This window comes from Ursus americanus, chromosome 10 (assembly GCF_024610735.1).
Source record: "Ursus americanus isolate L20-20 chromosome 10, mUrsAme1.1.p, whole genome shotgun sequence".
Lineage (NCBI taxonomy): Eukaryota > Metazoa > Chordata > Mammalia > Carnivora > Ursidae > Ursus > Ursus americanus.
Window position 1 is genome coordinate 76,561,280 of NC_142136.1, and position 23,244 is coordinate 76,584,523.

At 35.2% G+C, this 23,244-nt stretch overlaps 1 protein-coding gene across 2 annotated transcripts in view; it reads left to right on the plus strand.

The window, feature by feature from the left end:
- The window catches only part of XPO4 (exportin 4), a 121,399-nt gene that overhangs the window by 70,882 nt on the left and 27,273 nt on the right, over nt 1–23,244 (plus strand). For both annotated transcript variants that reach the window (XM_045797118.2, XM_045797120.2), the window contains exons 8-10: nt 4,457–4,614; nt 4,871–5,045; nt 22,883–23,059. In XM_045797118.2, coding sequence (XP_045653074.1) covers nt 4,457–4,614; nt 4,871–5,045; nt 22,883–23,059 — 510 coding nt within the window. The remainder of the gene's footprint in view (nt 1–4,456; nt 4,615–4,870; nt 5,046–22,882; nt 23,060–23,244) is intronic.

A 23,244-nucleotide genomic window follows, 5' to 3' on the forward strand; every position in this document is an offset into this window, starting at 1 on the left:
TATATAAGTATGAAGAATTGAATATCCTGTAGCTGAAGTTCTCAAACCTTTTGATCTCAAGACCCCTTTACATTCTTAGAAATTATTGATGACGCGAAGAGCTTTTGTTTATGGGGTTAATATTAATATTAATATTTACTGTATTAAAAATTCAAACTGAAAACTTTAAAAAGTAATTTGTTAATTCATTTTAAAATAGCAATATGAGGAGGTGCCTGGCTGGCTCAGTCCATGGAGCAGGCAATTCTTTATCTCAGGGTTGTGGGTTCGAGTCCCATGTTGGATAGAGAGATTACTTAAAAATAAGATCCTTAAAAAAAATATTAACACCAAACCATTACATATTAACATAAATAACATTTTAGTGAACAAATAGCTATATTTTGGGGGGAAAAAAGTTTACCGAAAAGAGTGGCATTGTTTTATATTTTTGTAAAACTCTAGTGTGATGCTTATTAGAAGACAGCCAGATTCTCAGATCTGCTTCTGCATCCAGTTAGTTGTAATATTACAGGTCATGTAAACTTGAAGAAGCGCCACTATATACATGTATGACAGTGAGAATGGAAAAAGCAGATACTGTGTTAGTATTAGTATGAAAATAGTTTTGCCCTTATGGACAATCTGATATGGTCTTAGGAATGTCTCAGGATCCCTGGACCACACTTTGAGAACTGCTGTAGTAGAGTGTAGTGTACTTTTTTATGTACTTATTTATCAGTCATGGGTTAAGTTAAGGTTATTGAATAGCAGTTTATTTCAATTATAACTTTAAATAGTCCTGTTGATTATTTGCTAAATATCAAGAAGTAAGCAATATGTTCCTATGCTTGCTCATGAAGGTCCCCACTATAATAGTCCAAAGCTGGTGAAAAAATGTGTGTGTGGAGTGGAGAGGGATGTTGATTTGCTATTAATAGTGCAAGCACACAAGTTAGTTAGATATAATGGACTGGGGTAAAAGTCCAAATAAAGACCAATGAAGAAGGAAAAAAAAGGAAGCCCTTTTACTTAATCCCAACCATTTTATTTTCTTCCTTTTCATTTATTAGAAAAACATTATTTACTATCCTTACAACTGCCTTCCTTTTCTGATCAAACCATTTAAAATATTGTAGTTTTGTGGTATATATCTTAAAATACCTAGAATAAGGTTATTCACCCATGGTTATACATAAAAATATTTTGTGTAGAAATGTTCAGATTAGGCATTACCGTACGTTTTATTCTTTAAATCAGAGAAATGATGACTAAAAACACTATCAGTACCAAAGAGATAATTGTAACTAAATCAATAAATTCTGTTGCCTGCCACATCTGACAAATTATTTTGATACATATCCAAGTTTAAGTCTTTGTGTTATTCATTTGACTGAAAGAAGATCCCATTCCAGCAGTTTTTGAAAAGGTGAAAAACTTGCTGGCAGTACTGGAAACAACTCCCCCAAATCTGAACAGCTGTCTAGACAAACTAGACAGCTGCCCCTGTCAGCTGTGAACTACCACATGCAAATAGCTTCTGAATTTGAAAGTTAACCCTTTTTTACTGTGTTATTTTAACAGTTTTGTGTTTGTGGCCTATTGCTTTCGTTTAAGGAGTTTATAAACAGTTTTAATTTATAATTTGTTACAAAAATGACAGTGCCTAATCTTTTAATTTCATTTGGTTTTTGTTAAAATTTTTCAGTTATGTGAATTCATTACTTAATAGAAAGCAGTTTTCTATTGGATAGCCTTATTTCTCTAGATCCAGGTAGGTAGACATAAATATACTATTGCATGAAATTAAGACTTTAAGTGTGTTGGTCAGTTGGTCACTGAATTTAGGAATACTCTAGGTGTCATTCTGCCCCTCAAAAGTTTACAAATGTCTCAATTTTTCTTTCTTCCATAAGGTATTAGAAAAACCACTCTCATTAGTTTTTCCTCCTACCTTTTTGACTGATTCTCCTTGACCTCATTTATGGTCTGTTTTTTTTCTCTGCTTACTGCAAAAATTGTTAGTGTTCTATCTTATTTCTCAACTTTGCAGACTGTATACACTTTCTGTGGGCTATCTCTTCCACTTCAAGCGCCACTTCTGCACCGATGACTCCTAAATCTATATTCAGCACAGGCTGCTCCAGAGTTCCAGAGCCTTATAATCCAAGTGCTTACTGGATGTTTTAATTTGGATGGCCCACAGACATCTCAGATTCAGCATGTTCCAATAGAATTTATCATCTTACTAACTTGCTACTCTTTACTCCTTGTCTTGCTTCACCGTTCACCTCCTTGGGTATTGTGCTAGACTTTGCTTTTTCTTATCCCTCTGCTTTCCCTGTTCAGGTGATGAATTCAGTTTTTAATTTGTATAATATAGTTCAGTTGTGGTAGAACTCCTTTGTAACGCAGACATTGGAAGAAGGGCAAGAATCTACTATATTATACAAGAATTAATCATTGGTTTATCATGACTTTTTAGGGTTCATATTTTAGAGAACATAAATTACGTTTGAACAGCACATGCAGGCTCTGAGGCAGTTTCTTTATTTTATTTTGTTACATAATCAGCACTAGCTATTTCGGTCATCATATCTTTTAATTCCTCACTTCCCGACCAGGAATGAGCAACGATTTAGCTCTATAGGTAGAAAAGAAACCTTCTGTTGTCCGGGATTTCATTGTATTCATTGGCAGAATGTACCCCTGTATAACATACTTAAATGTTGATTAGGTTAAAAGACATGATGAGAGAGATTTAGTTACAGATTTTAGATAAGGAATTTGAGAATGAGTTGTGTTCAGAAGTTCTTGAATTGGACAATGTAGATATATGAATTTGTGTATTATACTTTTAATTTAGTATTTAAAACTTAAAATGTAATAGAATGTATTTTGAGAAACATTTGTGTTATTCTAAACCAGGGATTGGCAGACTTCTTCTGTAGAGGCCAGGTAATAAATATTAGGCTTTGCAGGTCATATGTTCTCTGAGGCAGCTGTTTAGCTCTGCCTTTGTCGTACAGAAGCAGCCATGGATGATACTTACACAAATAAGCGTGGCAGTGTTCCTGTAAAACTTTATTTGCAGTTATTAAAAATGTGAATTTTGTATAATTGTCATATGTCTTAAAATACCACTTTCTTTGATTTTGTTTTCCTCAACCATATAAAAATGTAAAAACCATCTGATAGGCCATACAAAATAAGCAGGAGGCCAGATTTGGCCATAAGCTGTGGTTTGCCACCCCCTGTTCTAGAGCAAAGAGGGTTGAATATTTTAAGCAGGTCAGTAGATCAGTTAACTTTGTGACTCTTTAGTATTTTAAACTTCTTACAGCCTAAATAAGTTCAAGGTTTAAAGATTAATGAAATCAATCTGTGAATAAGGATTTGAGTGTCTCTTCACTGTGTCCCAAAAATGTACTTGTGCATACTTAAGAGAAATATGCTAACGTCAAGTAATTTATAAATGATTTGCAGAGTCAGAGTGGACGTGACTTGACACAAATAGAGACCTAATGTTTAAAATTTTGTGACATTCAGAAAGCAAAGAGATTCGTGTAAGAAAAGGGATGGAGAAGTCAAATGTTTGTGGCAAGTAGAAAATGATTGCTGTTAAATGTGGTTGGTGGATTAGGATAAAAAATTATCTGTAATTTCTTTACAAAATGTATTTTCCTTGGCTCCTTAATTTTGTCAGATCACAGAAACGAAACATCTTTAAAATCTGAGAATATTAATAACACTGTAAAACTAGGGAGCTGTATTTCAGGAGCATTTCCTTCGTACAGAATACTGTGCACCAGGTGTTTCACATCAGTATTGCATCATTGAGATGAGATCTAGATGAGGTTTAAAGTGGACTTAAATATAATTTAAATAAAATTTAAAAATTTTAGCCATTATTAACAGCAATGATACAGGATAAAATGAAATTCAAACAAATTGTGGGCAATCTCAGAGTAATGAAAGAGTGTGCTTATATACTGGTTGAATGAGTGAATGTCTAGGGATTGAAAGGTATATTGGTTTTGTAAGTGTGCAACTGTTTACTTCTGCTAAAGCAGCATCTATATACTCTTGATTGAACTTGTCTGCTAACTTTAGCAAGAAGCTGTAGCTAGGCATAGTTAGCATAATACAGATGACTGTCGTTGTTGCTGTTTTTAGAAGAAGCAGTATGTCTGACTGGCTGGCATCTGTTTCTCTCTTTGTCATAACATGCTGGAGACAGTTCAATTTTCAAAATGTAGGTAGCCCTCAGTTAAAAATTACTTGACAAGTTTAAAATCATGGCCTATAATGTAAAGTGGACTGAGGGACAATTTTCAAATTTAGTTAAGTTGAGGAATTAATTTTCTAGAAATAACCAGCTACAGTGAATTTTTCTCTTACCTCATTCGGCATGATAGACACGTGACCCTTACAAAAGAAGAATTTATTTTTATGGATTAGTAATTCTTTCTAACAGGTACATCGAAAAATCAGAGAAGATTCAGATATGGCACAAGATTCTCTTCAGTGCCTTGCCCAGTTAGCTTCTCTTCATGGACCCATCTTCCCCGATGAAGGATCACAAGTTGATTATCTAGCACACTTCATTGAGGGATTACTGAATACTATCAATGGGTAGGTATACTTGCCCTTTATAACTGAAGAAGGAACTTTCAGTTTTTTCTTTATGTTTAACATTAGAGGAGAAAAAGAAACTAGTAATTTTTTTCCCTGTTTATATTTTGAAGTATATTTATATGGGTAATTTGAAATTAATACACAGAGACACGCCTTTAAAAATGAATGGGTGATAATATTTGCATGTTTGGAAATGAGGTTTTGGGACTTTTTTTCTACTGCCACTTAATAATACTCATTACTTGATTTGTAGAATTGAAATAGAAGATTCAGAAGCTGTGGGAATCTCCAGCATTATCAGCAACCTGATAACTGTGTTCCCTCGAAATGTTTTAACTGCCATTCCAAATGAACTTTTCTCGTCCTTTGTTAACTGCCTCACACACCTCACTTGTTCTTTTGGGCGAAGTGCTGCATTGGAAGAAGTGGTGAGTGCCTTTTCTAAAATAAAATGTGTCCGTTTTTCACAAGGAAATTTGCTGTGCCTCTGCAGCATTTCTCATGACAAGTAATTAAGCAAGTGCTAGCTATTGTTAAACTTGCATTTTTGCTTATATGTGCAAATTATTTGTAATCTGTGTTTAGAAACATCACTTTTAAAATCTTGTGGATTAAAATCACTTTAATAGATTAAACTTATTGGTGTTAAGATTTTAATTTTGAGGTAATTGAATGTCTGAATGTAAGAAATGGAATGAAGTGACTATATTAAGAATTATGTTGCAAGCCCATTTTAACAATGAAAATTTTAAGTTTAAAAGCTGCTAATATAGTATTTTGTGTTTTTTTTTTGAGGATTAAAAAATTTTGGAATTACCCGGAAATTATATAAATATAATTTGGTTCAAATCATTGTAACCATGCTGGTTTTGATTAGGCTGTACTCTTTAATTTTTTTGATGCTGTGGTTTAACAGTATATCTTGGTAGAATTTAATTTTCTTTAAGATCAATAACAGTACTAAAGATGTTTTTTTGGTACAAGTTTTTGAATGTATATTTTCCAAATACAAAATTTAATTTAGGAAACTAAAACTCCTTGACAACACAGCTGTGTTTATAATGCTTACTGTGAATAACTACATTAATCATGGGAAATAATTGATTTTTTCCTCTGCGGTGGTTCTTAAATTGTTGAAACTAATTTTTCTTTTTATGAATCAAAATGTGGATTTTTTTCAACGGTTGAATGTAAAAAGAATATTTGTAGATACCTGTTTGAATTTTATGTTAAATCCTAACTGAGTTGTTTTGTTGGGGGTCTGGCAACATCTGTGTGAGTTTTCATATCCCTTTAGGGGTGATCAGAAGATAGAGAACTTGAGAATGATTTATGTAGTTGGACACTGCAGTGGTTTGATGAGGAAAGGAACCAGGTCAGGCAGATATTTGTGTGTTGGGAAAAAATGTAGGTAGTAGGGGAATAGAAGTTTAAAGGCATCATATGTGAGATTTGTATTTCTCAGGGGGAAAAATTATGTTCTGAGCATGGAAATACCAGGAAATCTTAAGTATTCAAGCTTGATTCAAACCCCTTTGAAATTATCACAAATTTCAGGTTTCATTTAACATGGTTTCATTGTGCTTTCTCCCCCCTCGGTTTGTTTGTTCTGTCTTCTAAACCAGGTGGATTAAACAGTATGTTGATTACATATTTAGAAACACAGCAATTTTTTAGTTTCTTTTTGTGGGTTAAGGAAGTTCCTAAACATTTTATAGAAGAATTGCTGGAAGATACATAACATTCTTGTTTGCAGATTTTAAGTTTAGAATTCATTTATTTTGACCAGGAGACTGACAACTTGGAAAACAATTTTTCTGTCAAGATTGATAGAGAAATTTTAGAGTATACAGCCTAGGTACACTTTCAGAGTTGATGTATATTTTGCTTGTTTCGCAAGAAGGTGTGCTGTAGATATGATATACCTAATGGATTTCATTTAAGAAAAGTTATTTTTTTCATTCATTTTAATTAATTTCTTTTAATTGATCTGTTTATGAGGTTTAAAAATGGTTTTAAAAATAATTGTTTACTGGGACGCCTGGGCATTGGTAAGTTGGTTAAGTGTCTGCCTTCGGCTCAGGTTATGATCCCCGAGTCCTGGGATTGAGCCCTGAATCAGGTTCCCTGCTCGGTGGGGAGCCTGCTTCTCCCTCTCCCTCTACTTGTGCTCTCTCTCTCTCTCCTGCTCTCTGTCAAGTAAATAAATAAAATCTTTAAAAAAAATTGGTTGTCTACCTCTGAAACTAATACACTCTGTGTTAATTAATTGAATTTAAATTGATAAAAATATTGGTTACCTATTTAAAAAGGCAAAGGGGGAAGAATTTGTCTAAAGCTCTGTATTAGAGTATCCAGATAGGCGAGGTTTGGTGAAGTTGAGGGCTAAGAGGGAGCCCCTCAGGATGAGTTGCCGGAAGACTAAACAAATCCTCCTAAATGTCATCTTAACCTTGTGTGGTTTTCATTATATCTTATGTGTGCTGGGGGAGGGGAGCCTGGGGAATGTGCATGTAATACCAAAATACATGAACAAATCTAGCCAAACCATAGTGGAAGTTCTGGGACACAGGTCACATCATCTTTTGTTTCCTTGGGCACCCAGTGATTGTAGTACTAGTACATAATACATAGTTGTTGACCTCAGATGGAAAAATGTATTCAAAAAATGATCTTTTAAGTAAAAGTAGAAAAATTGAGACATTTAAAAAAAAAACCACTTTGAGAGTCAGCATGATACAGAAAGATCATGAATGTTGGAAGGAGACAGTACTTTCATGAGCCAAGTAATTATGAACTACAGAACTTTGAACAAATTGCTTAACCTTTTTGAGCATATCGATATAGGTAGAATAATAATTCCTCTCATGTTCTGTGGAGTGGATTAACTATATGGAAGTGCCTTACAGTATGTATAATAAAATGTGGAATAATAATGATAAAAATAAATCTTTATAATAATAGCACTTATTGAGAGCCTGTGTTGTGTACACTGTCTTACCAAGGGAAGACAAGTTCTTGAGTTTTGTGCAAACCAGTAGTTTTATATTACTTTTCTTTACAATTTTAATTTTGTGAAATGTTTTGTTTCACTCTAATAGCGAGGGAGGGCTTTTTTTTTGCCCCAATAGGAAAAGAGTTTCAGCATATACACTTACGTGTTACTGTGAGAGTATTTTTTTCAAAACTGTATTTATTTAGGAATACATATAGATTGTCTCCTTTTTTAGAAGTGTATGCCTCCGATGGTGATTATGTGGCTGTAGCAAGAAAAAAAAATCTCCATGGGAAGAGAAATTTGTGATACTAATGTGCATTTCATGTAACGTGTCTTTGCTTCGTGGCTTTAGCCTGTGTGTGAAGACAGTTATTTATGACTGCTCTTCAACTTGCAGTGAACTGAAAGTCTGTGCTCAAAAAGAGTAATTCCAATCTTCAGCCAAGTTCTGTTGGCTGTTAAAATTTCCTGGTATTACTTGAGGCTTCCTGAAGCCAAGAATTTTTTCATTGCACCCCAGAAATCAGATATTGTCTATTGCTGGACTGAAGAGGTGAGAATGACTGTAAAGATGGAACCATTGCCTTAAAAATTCAAGTTCTAACAAAATAATTGTTCATGTTGTATCAATTGTTTTATAAAATGTTTATAATACTGGTACATCCATTTGAATCAATGCAATGAAATTTGAAGAGACTATGACTTGAACTCTATAACTCTAGTTTGTTTCCTGGTTTCTTTTTTCAATAGAAAATTTTAAGTTCAGCCCTCAGTGGGAGCCACATAACTTGTTCAGTTAATTGAGTAGAGCAGCCAAGCATGACGCTTAAACCTTGGAATGTATGAAGTGTATGTGTGTTTCTGGGTGGGTATGTAAAGGAGGTGGTGGTAGGTATACTTTGTAAAGAAAAAGCTTTAGGGACGCCTGGGTGGCTCAGTCAGTTAAGCGGCTGCCTTTGGCTCAGGTCATGATCCCAGAGTCCTGGGATCGAGTCTGGCATCAGGCTTCTTGCTCAGCAGGGAGGCTGCTTCACCGTCTGTCTGCTGCTCCCCCTGCTTGTGCTCTTGCTCGCTCGCCCTCTTGTGTGCTCTCTCTAGCAAATAAATAAATAAAATCTTTAAAGAAAGAAAAAAAAAACTTTTTTTTTTTTTTAAAGATTTTATTTATTTATTTGACAGAGAGAGAGACCGCCAGAGAGACAGGGAACACAAGCAGGGGGAGTGGGAGAAGAAGAAGCAGGCTCCCAGCAGAGGAGCCTGATGTGGGGCTCGATCCCACAACGCCAGGATCACGCCCTGAGCCGAAGGCAGACACTTAACTTAAGTGACTGAGCCACCCAGGCGCCCCAAGAAAAAAAAACTTTAGGGGCGCCTGGGTGGCACAGCGGTTAAGCGTCTGCCTTCGGCTCAGGGCGTGATCCCAGCGTTATGGGATCGAGCCCCACATCAGGCTCCGCTGCTATGAGCCTGCTTCTTCCTCTCCCACTCCCCCTGCTTGTGTTCCCTCTCTCGCTGGCTGTCTCTATCTCTGTCGAATAAATAAATAAAATCTTTAAAAAAAAAAAAAAAAGAAAAAAAAGAAAAAAAAACTTTAGTTGTAGTACATCTGTAAGCTTAAGACCGGCAGGGCAAGACAGTAAAGAGAAAGATATTTGATAAAGTTGTTAGGAAGTGGTTATAGAGTGTAACATGGTTAAGTAACTTTGCAGTTTGCTGGGTGAGTGAGTACATGTGAAGTTCAGCATTCTTCATTCAAAATCTGTTTTCTCTGGCTCAGTGGACAATTACTTTGTGGAGAGGAGATGTAGTGAAAAGGAAAGCATTGAAGCCAAATTATAAATTGAAATTGGCAAGTGGGAAGCATAAATTTGGGATATTTCAGTGATAAGAGGGAAAGCTATTAACTCACTTGCTGGCATGGCGATGTCCGTACAATATACACATGTCATCAGCCTTGCCCCTTAACTCACAAGAGGATGGGACTGTTTGAGAAGCCATGCCAACCTCCCCACCCAGTCGTTCTGATGGCCAGGAAAGAATAAATTGGTGATACTGTAGAGAGCAAGACAGCTGTCCAGCCCCATTATGTGCATTCATTTCATCTGCTTGAAAGAGTTTAAAAAAAGAATTAGATGAGGTGCATTAATATATTTTAAACCGTGCACGTTTAAAGTATACTTCTTTTTAATACTAACAGCTTTACCTCTATTAGGGTATTTGGAAGAAAATGGGCTACTATTACACCTTAAATAAAGATTCTTATTTAAAGAAGTCTTTAAAAAATAATTTCACTGTTTTATTTAATCCTTTGGATCATAATTTTACCAATGCAGTGTTTTCCTGACTTGTGTATGAGTCACCTCTGGTTTTCTCAATTTGCTGTGCTCATAGCACAGAACCAGTGTTTATGTTTTTACAGAATTCTTGCACTTGAGGTGGAGTATAGTTGGTTGAGAGTAAAGCTTACCTACTGTCATAACTGTTGTTCCATTTGGTATCCTTTGTATTGTTTAAAACAGTATTATTAGCATTAGAAGCATAACCAGATCTAATGTGCCAGGGGTTCAAATTGAACACTAGAGTAAGGCAGAAAAAAGGGATTGCCCTCTACCCCTTATAAGCCAGACCAGTCCCTGAGATGTTGGCCCATGAGCATTATTGCTAGATTAATTCAATTCCATAAATATTTATTGATACTTGCCATGTGCCAAGCATGGTGATTGATGCATATACATTCTTAGTATTAAGAATTTGAAAATTCAGGGGCGCCTGGGTGGCACAGTGGTTAAGCGTCTGCCTTCGGCTCAGGGCGTGATCCCAGCGTTCCGGGATCGAGCCCCACATCAGGCTCCTCTGCTATGAGCCTGGTTCTTCCTCTCCCACTCCCCCCGCTTGTGTTCCCTCTCTCACTGGCTGTCTCTATCTCTGTCAAATAAATAAATAAAATCTTAAAAAAAAAAAAAAGAATTTGAAAATTCATATTTTAAAAGGAAGAAAGTATATTGAAGAATTTGTAATGTTTAAAAACTCTGAAAATTGCAACTCAGACTCTTGGTGTTTTTATGGGGGCAGATTTTTTCCCCCCAGTGATCTATCTATAGGATTCTTCTAACAGCTGCAATACTTGTCCACTAAATCAATTTCTCTTGGGGTCTTTTAGAAGCCAGGAATACTGTCAGCTGCATAGGTATGCTGAAGTTAAATTAATTCTTTGCCTTTAGGACTAGCTAGAAGAAAAAAAAAATAAGGGAATTAATTCCTTTTGCATTTAACACCCAAAGACTTCTAAATTTTTAAGTAGAGTTCGTGAAATTTTATTTGTGACATTTCTGTGGTTTTATCTATATTTCCATATTTGCCTTAAATAATGCTACACCAGGAAAAGAATCTAAATTCTTCCAACAGATGAATAATAGCATAAACTAATAGAGTTCTTTGAGTCTTTAATCTTTTGTATGTCCTTTCTTATTAATGCTTTACACTGTGCACTACATATATTATTTGATCTGTCATTGGACTTGGGGGTTGTGCCAGTGCCTATAAATTTTAAACTTACTGTGAAGTATTTCATTCATATAAAGTAAAAAATTTCATATGTATATAAAAGTTATAAAAAATTATAAAATGAACAACTGTATACCAACCTCCAGATTAAGAAATAGTGTATCGATAGAACCTTTTTTTATTCTTACATTTACTTGGAGTTTTCTTCTCTCCCTTCTTTTATCGCAGGCACGTTTTTGTCTCATCAGTTACTTCTGCCAAATGATATTTTCATCATGTCTGCAATAGAACACTGCTAGTGAACTTCTGGTTGGTGTTCTTGGCACTTTTTCCTAGCCTCTACAATCTCTGATTGTTTAATTTGTTTTCACTCCCAAGTCCTTGTAAAGAGGAATATAGTAGCAGCAGCCTCAGGCCAGAAATATGGAACGCAAAGTTAAACCAGGTTGAGGAACTTCTTTTTTTTCCCCCCTAAGATTTTATTTATTTGACATAGAAAGCACAAGCAGAGGGAGCAGGAGAGGGAGAAGCAGGCTCCCTGCAGAGCAGGGAGCCCGATGCGGGTCTTGATCCCAGGACCCTGGGATCATAACCTGAGCCAAAAGCAGAGGCTTAACCAGCTGAGCCACCCAGGCATCCCAGGTTAAGAAACTTCTTAAAGATTATTCCTTAGAAATAAAATTTTCTGTGTGAGAATGAATTATCCATATCCATCTTACTTTATTTTTTATGTCTGAATCATATGCTTTTTTTTTTTACTAACTCATGTAATTTATGTTTACATATGAAGAAAATACTGATGATCAAAGAATGAGCTTTTCAATTTCATGGACAATTTTTGGAGTTCTCATGTTGGTTATTTGCTGTTCGTAGAAAAAAGCTCTATTGTAGTGGGATGGATCATACTTAAATATCTGATAGTAACCGTAGTCCTGTAGTAGTTAGGAGTAGATTTGGAGTTGTTTATAGCATAACAATCAAATTTAGAACTACTCTAGCATGAGATGTATTTTCAATGCAAGAGTTATCTTATGTACTTTTACAGTATCTGATATTAGGTATACGTACACTCAGACTTTATTATTTAAAACAGTTTTAGATTTATAGCAAAATTGAATGGAACATCGGAGTTCCCATATCCCATCCCTCCCCCCCTACTCCTACAAATGCAAAGGGCCTCCCCTACTATCAACATCCCCCCACGAGTGTGGTAAACATTTGTTACAGTTGATGAACCAGGACTGACACATCCTTATCCCCCAAAGTCCATAGTTCACATTAGAATTCACTCTTGGTATTACATGTTCTGTGGATTTTGACTAATGGGCAATGATGTGTATTCACCATTACAGTACCATACAGGATAGTTTCAGGGCCTTAATCTTCTGTGCTCCACCTCCTTACCTTACCCCTGGCAATCACTGATCTTTTTACTATCTCCATAGTTTTGGGGGTTTTAAAAACCATTTTATTTATTTATTTGACAGAGAGAGCACAAGCAGGGGGAGCAGCAGGCAGAGGGAGAGGGAGAAGCAGGCACCTGCTGATCAAGGAGCCTAATGTGGGGCTCGATCCCAGGAACCTGGAATCACGTCCTGAGCCGAAGGCAGACGCATAACCGACTGAGCCACCCAGGAGCCTCTACTATTTCCATAGTTTTTGCCTTTTTCAGAATGTCATATAGTTGGAATCAAATAATAATGTTGGATTTTAATTTCTGAAATTCAATTCAGTGTCAAAAGGGGGGAGCAGATTCACATATACATCTTTATTTTAGAAAGCTTCATTTAGCAGCAACTTCATAAATAACCACTATTTTTTTTACATTCACACAGACATAAAAAAAGATATTTTTCTATGGCCGAAGGGCTCCAGATTCACTCCTCTATACACTTCTAAGTTAATTATGAGCATTGAAATGTAAGTGCTGTTATCATAGTTTGATTACCTTCTTCACCCTCCATTCCCAAATGGAGTAAAGTGGGGTCAAGTAGTCTCATAAGCTCTAAGCCCCTCTCCAAAGACTTTCTGGCAGCAGGCCTGACAATACTTAGGGCATGAGCACATAGTGTCTAGCTTGGACTCCTTCGTCATCCCTGTGCACGTGCTCTGGCTTGGCTGCTGGGTGTTGGCCAGTGTGACCATGGAGCAGCGCCAAAGTATTATGAAAAAGCACTTGGTTAGGTTTCGGTTCTCCGTGATTAGACTGAAAGATTTAGTTGCCAATTGTCATCAGCCAAATTTCTCACACTTTGCCTGATGTGTTACTTGTATTGGTATTCAGAAGGAACCAGAAGGCTCTTTAGAAGTTTTTAGTTCTTAATTTAAATTACCATCTAATAGGGGCTCTTACAGTCTGGTTTTCTGCCTTGTCTAATATCAGGGCTTTATAGGAGGGATTATTGCTCTTTCAATAATATAAAAACTTCTAAGGCTTTTACATCTTATTTGTACTTTTCTATATATGAATAATTAAACTATGATAACATTCATTACATATGTACTAAAGAACAACAAAAATAGTTTTAAGAAAATGTCCTGCTTCTTCCTTTTGAAATCCTGGAGGTCAGAGGATGCTATTCCATAAGTTCCTCTTACGATATGTTACCAGTCTGTTTATTTTGGCAAGATAAACTGTTAAGACTTAACAAATGATGTCTGCAAAGCACGTGCTTTGTTAAGTATATAAACAGGCCACAGATGTTTCTTTGGGAAGAAACTATTTTATTCATCTCTCTAGTCTAGTGCTTCGCTCTTAGCATTCAATATATTTTGTTGAAGGAATAAAACCACCCTTTTTTCCTGCTGCTAATAACACATTGAGCACTGTGCATGACCATTTAGTACTGTGTTTGTTCATTTTATAGATCTTTTCTTTAGTCCTCAAAACCACTGTAGATGATTTTATTTATTATGTCATATTTGATACAGGCAAAATATAAAATACGTTGTGCTAAAACATCAGATCATGAGTGAATCCATGAGCCAACCCAAGAACATCACCCGTACTGCAGTCGATGGTACCAGTGTACTCATCCCAATCCCATGACCCCAGCTTCTCCCCACTTCCACCCCTGCAAGAGAAGTGACCGCTGTTCTGAATGTTGTCATTCTCTTGCTTTAGAAATTTTGATCATTTCTACATATAAGATATATCATTGTGTGAGTGTTATACCACAATTTTTCTCCATTCTGCTGTAAATGAACTTTTGAGGTTCCCTTTTTTGCCACTTCAAACAGCATTACAGTAAACATACTTCCGTGTTTCCTAGCATGCATTCATGAGAGCTTTTTTAAGGCCTAAACCTAGAAATGGAATTTTTGGTTGATAAGATATGTAAATGTTCAGTTTTACAAGGTAGTTCCAAATTGTTTCTGAACTGATGGGACCAATTACATGTTCAGCAGTGATGTGTGTGAGTTTCATTGATCCATGTCTTCACCATCACAGTTTTGCCAAACTTGTAAGTACACGACATGGTCTTAATTTATATAATTAAGGTGCTGGTAATGTTGAGCATTTTTTCATATATATCTGATTCCCGTGGTTATTCCTTTGAAATGCTTGTTCAGTCCATTGCCCATTTCCCTATCAGGTTGTCTTTTTCATACTGTTTTGTAGAAATTCTTTATATATTCTGTACCCTAATTTTTTGTCAGTTATTTGTTGCAGGTCTACCCTCCCAGTTCTGTGGCTCTTCTTTTCACTTTATGGTATCTTTCTTATTATTATTAATTTGGAATAATTTTAGGTTTACAGAAAAGTTGCAAAGACAGTACCCTTTACCTAGTTTCCTCTAATTTTACCATGTTGTATAACGATGTTACATTTGTCAAAACTAAGACATTAACATTGGATGCATTATTACTAACTAAACCATTATTACTAACTAAACTTACATGCTTTATTTGGATTCCACTAATTTTCCATCATTCATTTTTGTTTTGGAATCCAATCCTGAATATCATATTGCATTTAGACTCTATGATATCTTTTGATGAACTAATGTTCTTCATCTTAGTATAGTTGAACTTACTGTCATTTCTTTTATGATTGGCATTATTAGGGGTGCCTAGCTGGCTCAGTCAGTAGAGCAATGCGGCTCTTGATCTCGGGGTTGTGAGGTAGAACCTCATGTTGGGTGTAGAAATTACTTTTAAAAATGATTTGCATTATTAGTTCCTTGTTTCAGACAACTACTCTTCCTGTGTTTTCTTCTAAATGTTTTAAAAGTTTACCTTTCATGACTTTACCATCTTAGACTTTAATTTTGAATATGGTATTAAGTAGGGATCCAATTTCCCTTTTTTTCATATGGATAACAGATTTTTATTTATTTATATTTGTATTTTCCCCATTTTTATTGAGAAATAGTTGACATACATTGCTGTATAAGTTTAAGATGTACGGCATGATGGTTTGATTTACACATGTGTGAAATGATCACCATAATAGGTTTATTAGTTAACATCCATCATCTCATAGATACAATAAAAAGAAAAAAATTTTCTCCTTGTGATGAGAACTCTTAGGATCTACTCAAACAACTTTCCCATATATCACACAACAGTGTTAACTGTAGTCATCATGTTGTACCTTACTTCCCTAGAACTTATTTATCTTATAACTGAAAGTTTGTGCCTTTTGACCACTTTTTTTTTTTTTTAAGATTTTATTTATTTATTTATTTGACAGAGAAAGACAGCCAGCGAGAGAGGGAACACAAGCAGGGGGAGTGGGAGAGGAAGAAGCAGGCTTCCAGCAGAAGAGCCTGATGTGGGGCTCGATCCCATAACGCCGGGATCACGCCCTGAGCGAAAGGCAGACGCTTAACGACAGAGCCACCCAGGCGCGCCCCGCCTTTTGACCACTTTTAACCAATTTCTCCCTCTCACCCCCACCTCTGGTAGAACAAATCTGATGTGTTTTTCTGAGTTTGGTGGGGTTGTTGTCGTTGTTCTTCTTTTTCTAGTTCCATATATAAGTGAGATCAGTATTTATCTTTCTCTGACTTATTTCACTTGGCATAATGCCTTCAGGGTCCATCCATTTTGTCATAAATGGTGGGTTTTCCTGATTTTTTTTTAACGGTTGAAAAATATTCCAGTGTATATATTATATACCACAATTTATTTATTTATCTATTAATGGACACTTAGGTTGTTTCCATGTCTTGGTTGTTGTAAATAATGCTGCTGTGAATGTGGGGTTGCAGATTATCTTTTTGAGTTTTTATTTCCTTTGGATATATTCCCAGAAGTAGAACTGCTGGATCAAATGGTAATTCTATTAATTTTCTGAGGGTCCTCTGTCCTGTTTTCCATAGTGGCTGCTCCAATTTACGATCCTACCAACAATGCACAAGGGTTCCCTTTTCTCCTAATCCATGCCATTATTTATTATCTCTTGTCCTTTTGATGATGGCCATTCTCACAGGCGTAAAATGATGTCTCCTTTTTGATTTTGATTTGCATTTCCCTAATGACTAGTGATGTCGAGCATCTTTTCATGTACCTGTTGGTCATTCTTATATCTTCTTTGGAAAAATGTCTATTTAGGTCCTTTGTTCATTTTTAAATTGGATTATTGGGTTTTTTTGCTATGGAGTTCTATAAATTCTTTATATTTTTTGGATATTACTCCCATATCAGATTTATGGTTTCTAAATATTTTTTCCCATTCCGTAGTCTTTTCATTTTGTTGCTGGTTTCTTTTGCTGCCAGCCACATTTACTGAATAGCCCTTCATTTCTAAATGATTTAAAGGACTATTGCTGTCATATATCTAGTTTTCACATAAAAGTGGCTGTTTCCTGAGTCCTCTAATCACTTCCATCAGTCAGGTGTCTATTTCTGCACCTGTATTTCGCTTTGTTCTAAGGGGATGTCTAGGTATTTGATAGGACATGCTCCCACCTCACCCCGACTCCCTTCCAGTTCTTCAGAAGAGTCTTGGATGTATTTGGCTTTTCTTCCATATAAATATGTCAGTTCTTCCATATGAAATTTGTGAATTTGTTAAGTTGGATTGTGGTAGGGATTATGGGGAATCTTTAGTGAAGAATGGATATCTCTCAATATTAACTCTGTCCGTAAATCTGGTATTTCTCTAATTCATTGTCTTTATTTTTAAAAATTTTTTTTATTTTAAAAGATTTTATTTATTTATTTGACAGAGAGAGACAGCGAGAGAAGGAACACAAGCAGGGGAAGTGGGAGAGGGAGAAGCAGGCTCCCTGGGGAGCCCGACTCCGGGCTCGATCCCAGGACCTTGGGATCATGACCTGAGCTGAAGACAGATGCTTTAACAACTAAGCCACCCAGTCGCCCCTAATTCATTTAAAGGAATACATTTTTTAGTACCTTATGTTTTTGTTACTATTGTAAATAGTATCTTTTTTAAACTTAATTTTTCAGGTTGCTGCTGGCATAGAAGAATGCAGTTGGTGTTTGTATATTGATCTGGTATTTACTAACCTTTCTAAATTCTTACTGGTTCTAATATTTTGTCTTTAGAATCTGTTTAGTCTTCTGTGACAATTATATCATCTGTGAATAATGATAATTTTGCTTTTCAGACTTCACAATCTGTATTTTTTCTCTTACAGTATAATACATGTCTTTTTCTTATTGTACAGTGTTGAATAGGTAACAGAAGACATCTTTTCTGGTTCATCATTAGGAATAATGTTTGCTCTAGATTTTTGAGCTATTCTTTATCAGAATTGCTAATAGGTTTTTGTAAAATATGATTGAGTATTAGATATTAAATGCATTTCTGCTAAATCTGTTATGAACTGAATTGCTTTTATGGATATTTCTAATGGTAAAATTACCCTTGCATTTCTGAGTTGAACCCAACTGGATGATCATGTATCATGGCTTTTTATGAACGGCTGGATTTGTTCGTTGTCAGAATTACAACAGCTCCACAGGTCACTCTCTAACACATTTTTTTCTCTTCTCTGGATCAGTTTGTATAAGATTAGTTGTTTTGTTTTTTGTTTTGCTTTGTTTTTTTACTAGTTCACTAGATCTCACCTGTAAATCTGCTGAGCCTGGTATTTTCTTTTGGAGAAGGATTAAAACGTACTAAAGATTTTAAATGGTTAGTTGTGGGAGTATTCAGGTTTTCTTTTTTCTTTTTTGATCCAAATACTAAGAGTGTGTCCCTTTTTTTGTAAGATAAGTTTTTACTTCCACTTTTTTCTTCACAGTTACAATTTTAATTTTGTTACTACTATCATTTCAGAATACAATTTTAATGTGAAAATGGAATATGCTAATTGATAAAAGTAATTCAAGCAGTGCATAAAAATTAAAATTCTTCAAAAATCCCATTACTTATCACTTTCTTGGCATGTCTTTATTCACACATAAGGTTATAAATACCTTTTTCCCCCTCAAATTATGGACATTTAATACTCAATATTTTGATATTGGTATTGGTATTATGGACAATAATACTCAATTGTTTTTAAATCTTTTTTTTTTTTGACTAATGAAGTAAACCAAATCACTTGTAGTTTCACCTTCTGAAACTTACTATTAATGTTTTAATGTATTTTTCCAAATTTTAAGGCATACTAATTAGACTTAAATAAAAACAAAATCATTATATTATTATGAGCATTTTTTCATGTCATTAAAATAGTGTTAGAAATCATAATTAGGGAAATGGTTCATAAATTTGTTGGCATGAGTTTAATGCTGCAGCAAACATTCTTAATACAAATCACCATGTTACTCTGCTGATAAGTAGACATTCTTAAGTCAGTTTCACATTCAGTTAATCCTTCAAATGTTTTCTTGTTCTACATTAGGCCACTCTTCACAGCTGCTCTTCCACCAATCAGGGAGGTTAGAAGAGTGTCCATGATCTAGAGGGAAAGAGGGAAGGTGATAAGCATAGCAGTTGAAAATAACCTTTGTTTCATAGAAGATTTCTGGTGCCATTTAAAATAATCTTTTAAAACTTGCAAAAAACAATCAGCAATAAGAGTAGAAAGTCAAGATTAGAGAAAAAGAGCGATTGTGATATGCAAGCTAGAAGCTTACTTTTGTATGTAATAATAAATTTGACTCTTTAGATTTGAATTTGAAAGACTTAAAATGGGATGGGAGATAAGGTTCCTTAAGAGGATCTCATGCAAAAAGAGGAAGCACACTTGCTCCTCAGAGGAATTCTTTCTAATATTAAGGAAAAACTAAAGGTAGAAAAAAAATATCTTGCAAAGCTTTATAAAGGAGGCAGTGGATGATGTGGAATCCTCAGCCCCATGACAACAGATGATGCTTGAACAGATTTTATTTGGCTATTTTTTACGACATTCTTTAACCCTCTATACCACCAGCATCTAGATTTTCAGTTTCATTTAAGTTCTTTCTTTTTTGTTTTGTTTTGTTTCATTGGATCCTGTTCGGAATTCAGAATTTTTTCTTTTCTGCCCATAGTAACAAAGAGGAGGAAATTGCCAGAATAAGACAATTTACAGTGATAAAACAAATTAGTAGATGAATGTAAAAAGATAGCATGCTAAGCTCTAATAATGATGATAAAATTGATAGTGTAAGTGAAATCAAAGATTGAGTTTTAGTTGATGATATCCTAGGTAAATTTTTTCAAATTCATCAACTCATGAGCAAACAGTGTATTTCCAAGGACAACAGGAAAATAGGGCATTCTTATCCAGTCAGTCATTCCACAGGAAAAACTTCAGATATTTTGTGGCAGGAGTTTGAGTTGTCACATATTGTTGACAGTATTCCTTTATTTTTTTAATGTTTGTGCCACAGAATTTACTTAATACAGTTTATAATGGTATTAGTGCTGAAAGCAGTATATACAAAGATGGTTGGAAAGAAATAAATGATGTAGAAATGAAAAAAATTTGGTTGACTTGATCATTTTCATAGGTATTTATAAATCTTAATGAATATGTTCTTGCATTTATGGAACCAAGCATATGGATGGCTGTCCTTCAAAAAATTATGAGCTATGAAAGTTTTCAAAAGTGTACTGCATTTTGATGATACCTGAGCGAGAAGAACCGGTATCCTCATTCACAAATTCCTTATTTGCAAATTCTCCCCCATGCTCTTTGTAACCCCAGAATCAGCACTCATGGCACTCTCACGATAATTTGTGGACATGTACATGCAGAGATTAATGAAAAATGGGAATTGCCTGACATGCTTGTTCCCAGCTGAGGTCAAACAAGGCAAATGCTCTGCCTTCCTGTTTTAGCCTTCATATTGTAAACAAACTTTCACGTTCTCTAGTGCTACATTTTTTGCATTTTTGTGTGAAATGGGGTATTCTCAATTTTTGTCCAAAAATACTGAAGTTCTTCCTGTGCAGTGACTGCCTGGATAATTTCACTATTTGGGATGGCCTCTGAGTGCTGTGTTGAAGTGCTGTCTAGCATTCCTGCGTGCAAGATGGCTGTGAGGTGCCCTATGGAGCAAATACATGAATCCCATAAGCTTAATCAGAGATAAGTTATAGTGGTATTGGTAGTTCATTATTAGTGAATGAACAGTATATATTAAATTAGGTGTCTGTAAACAGACACATAAAACTAGGTTATGCATGAAACAGGGTTATGCATTGATCTTATTCACCTTGACATGGTAGAAAATGTAGTGACTAGAGAAGGAACCTAACCTGTTTACTAACTCAGTGTTTGTGACAACTTTATAGAACACAAATAATAAGCATTAACTATTCATAAGATGAATAAGTTCCAGTTGGTTGCATTCAAAGAATTGCTCATTTTTGGTAAATATACTTTGAAGGCCAGGTAACTATGTGGTAAAAATTTGGGTTTTCTCTGTTTAAATCCTTGTTAAATTATCTAATGACATTCTTTTCATTTTTCCTCCATTCTTATGTAAACTTTTCACAAAAGGACTTAAAATTTTTATATGTTTTAAAAGGTCCATTTTAGGGATGCCTTGATGGCACAGTCAGTTAAAGCGTCCCGACTCTTGGTTTTGGCTCAGGTCTGATCTCAGGGTCATGAGATAGAGCCCCATGTTGGGCTCTGCTCTCAGTGTGGAATCCATTTGAGTTCTCTCTCCCTCTCCTGCCTCTCCCCCCACTTGCGCGCGCCTGTTTATGCTTGCACTCTCTCAAATAAATAAATGAATCTTTAAAAATAAATAAAAGGGCCATTTTACCCAGAAAATGGCGCTTTTTTTTTTTTTTTAGTTTTGTTTTGTTTTTAAATATACTGTGGGTTAATAAAAGCTGAAAGCATAAGAAAACACAGTTCATCGGAAGTAGTTCACATAGGTGCTTAGATAACTGTGATCTGGGGGTACAGGGTAATCTGGAATACTTGAAATACATCTTCCATTACTTTTCTTTTTTGAGTCATTGACAAATTGCTAGAATAACAGTTCGAGATGATAATCTTTGGTGAAGGTTCCAGAGTTCCGTTTTTGTAGGATGAGGGCCTGTTTGCTTTAGAAACCAGAAAAGCTAAGTTATAAATTAGACCTATTGACCTTTAGTGTTCCAGGGTTCACTACCTAGTGACAGAATGTCAGAAACATGGTAACAAAATGTCAAAACCTTTTAAGGGTGAGTAGTTCAAACTCTAGTTCAAAACTCTATTCTTTAATTTATAACAAATTTCTTATGAGAGATGCTGTTGTTAAAAACCCTGAAATGATGTTTATCCTTTATGGCCTTTAGGATATTTTTTGTTTGCTTTTTGCTCTTCCCTGTTGGACTGAGTTCGAAAGCATGAAAGAAGGGTACATTAAGTTTCTGCACTAAGCAGTAGTGCTTGACACTAAGTATTCTGAGTTTCATTGAATAGTGACCTAGTGAGTTTGTGGATGAAGAAATTAATACATAGGTTAAATTATGTACCCAGATCAGTAATTGATGGCAAAATTAGGATGTGGATTCTTGTTAGAGTGTGAGAAAATTAAGTGATATGTTAAGTATTAAACACTTTGGGCTCCATAGAGGTATCCTTAATCTCTGTGTATAGACTCTTCCTCCTCAGTATGACAGAATACTTTACTTTGAAGTTATTTTAGGATACAGCCTATACATGGTGAAAAACTTAATATCCAAGCCTGCATAATTGTTAGTGCCATTCCAATCTATATTCCTTGCTGTCTGCTTGGCTTCCCCACCCTCGTACTCACATACTTTGGTTTCTGTGAGTCCGCATGCTTCTGGTGTTCCTCCTGCCTCAGCATCCTCCCCAGACTCCTTCCTGTGTAGGCCCTATCCTTGTTTTTCTTTTTTGTTCTAAAGTGTTAGGGAACATCTATGAAGTTCTCCCCACATATTCTTAAATATGCTGATTAGGCCAGTCTATTTTCATCATCCTTCACTTTTTCTAAAATCATTTAAAAGTGTGTAGTAAGTACACATTTAGTATTTTTATTCTAACAGTTCTCTTGACTATGGAAAAATATTAATATGATTTTTATTTGAAAAGCACATGTTCCAACAAAGTACTGAACAGCCAGTCTTCTAAACAAGTGAACATTAATTCCTTTGTGCTTAAGAATTACTTAGATTAAGTTAGAAGGTTTAACAAAAAGCTTGTACATTTTTACTGCAATATTTGTTTAATTTTAAAGTGGGCTCAATTAGCTTTAGATTATTGAATAATTGGAAACCTTTGCTAAAGGAAAAATTCATAAAACAATTTGTACATATAACTCTGTAACTCTTGTTATAATTCCCATCTTATTTCTCTGGCCATTTGTTTTATGAGTGTTCTTTTCTCTTAGCTTGATAAAGATGACATGGTATACATGGAAGCATATGACAAATTGCTAGAATCCTGGCTAACTTTGGTCCAAGACGACAAACATTTCCATAAAGGCTTTTTTACCCAACACGCAGTTCAAGTTTTCAATTCCTATATTCAGTGCCACCTCGCTGCTCCAGATGGCACGAGGAATTTGGTAAGTTTTGAGCTAGATTGTAAGTAAAAATCTATTTCATCATAACTTTGTTTTGTCTATATTCTACTGTACATTGTGTAAGACTAGAAATTTAGGAGGGTCATCTTCAGATTTGCCGAGAGCATTAGAGAGCAAAAGTTACCCCATTTTCTAAATGAGTTGATGTTTTGTAGTTACACCTCTTC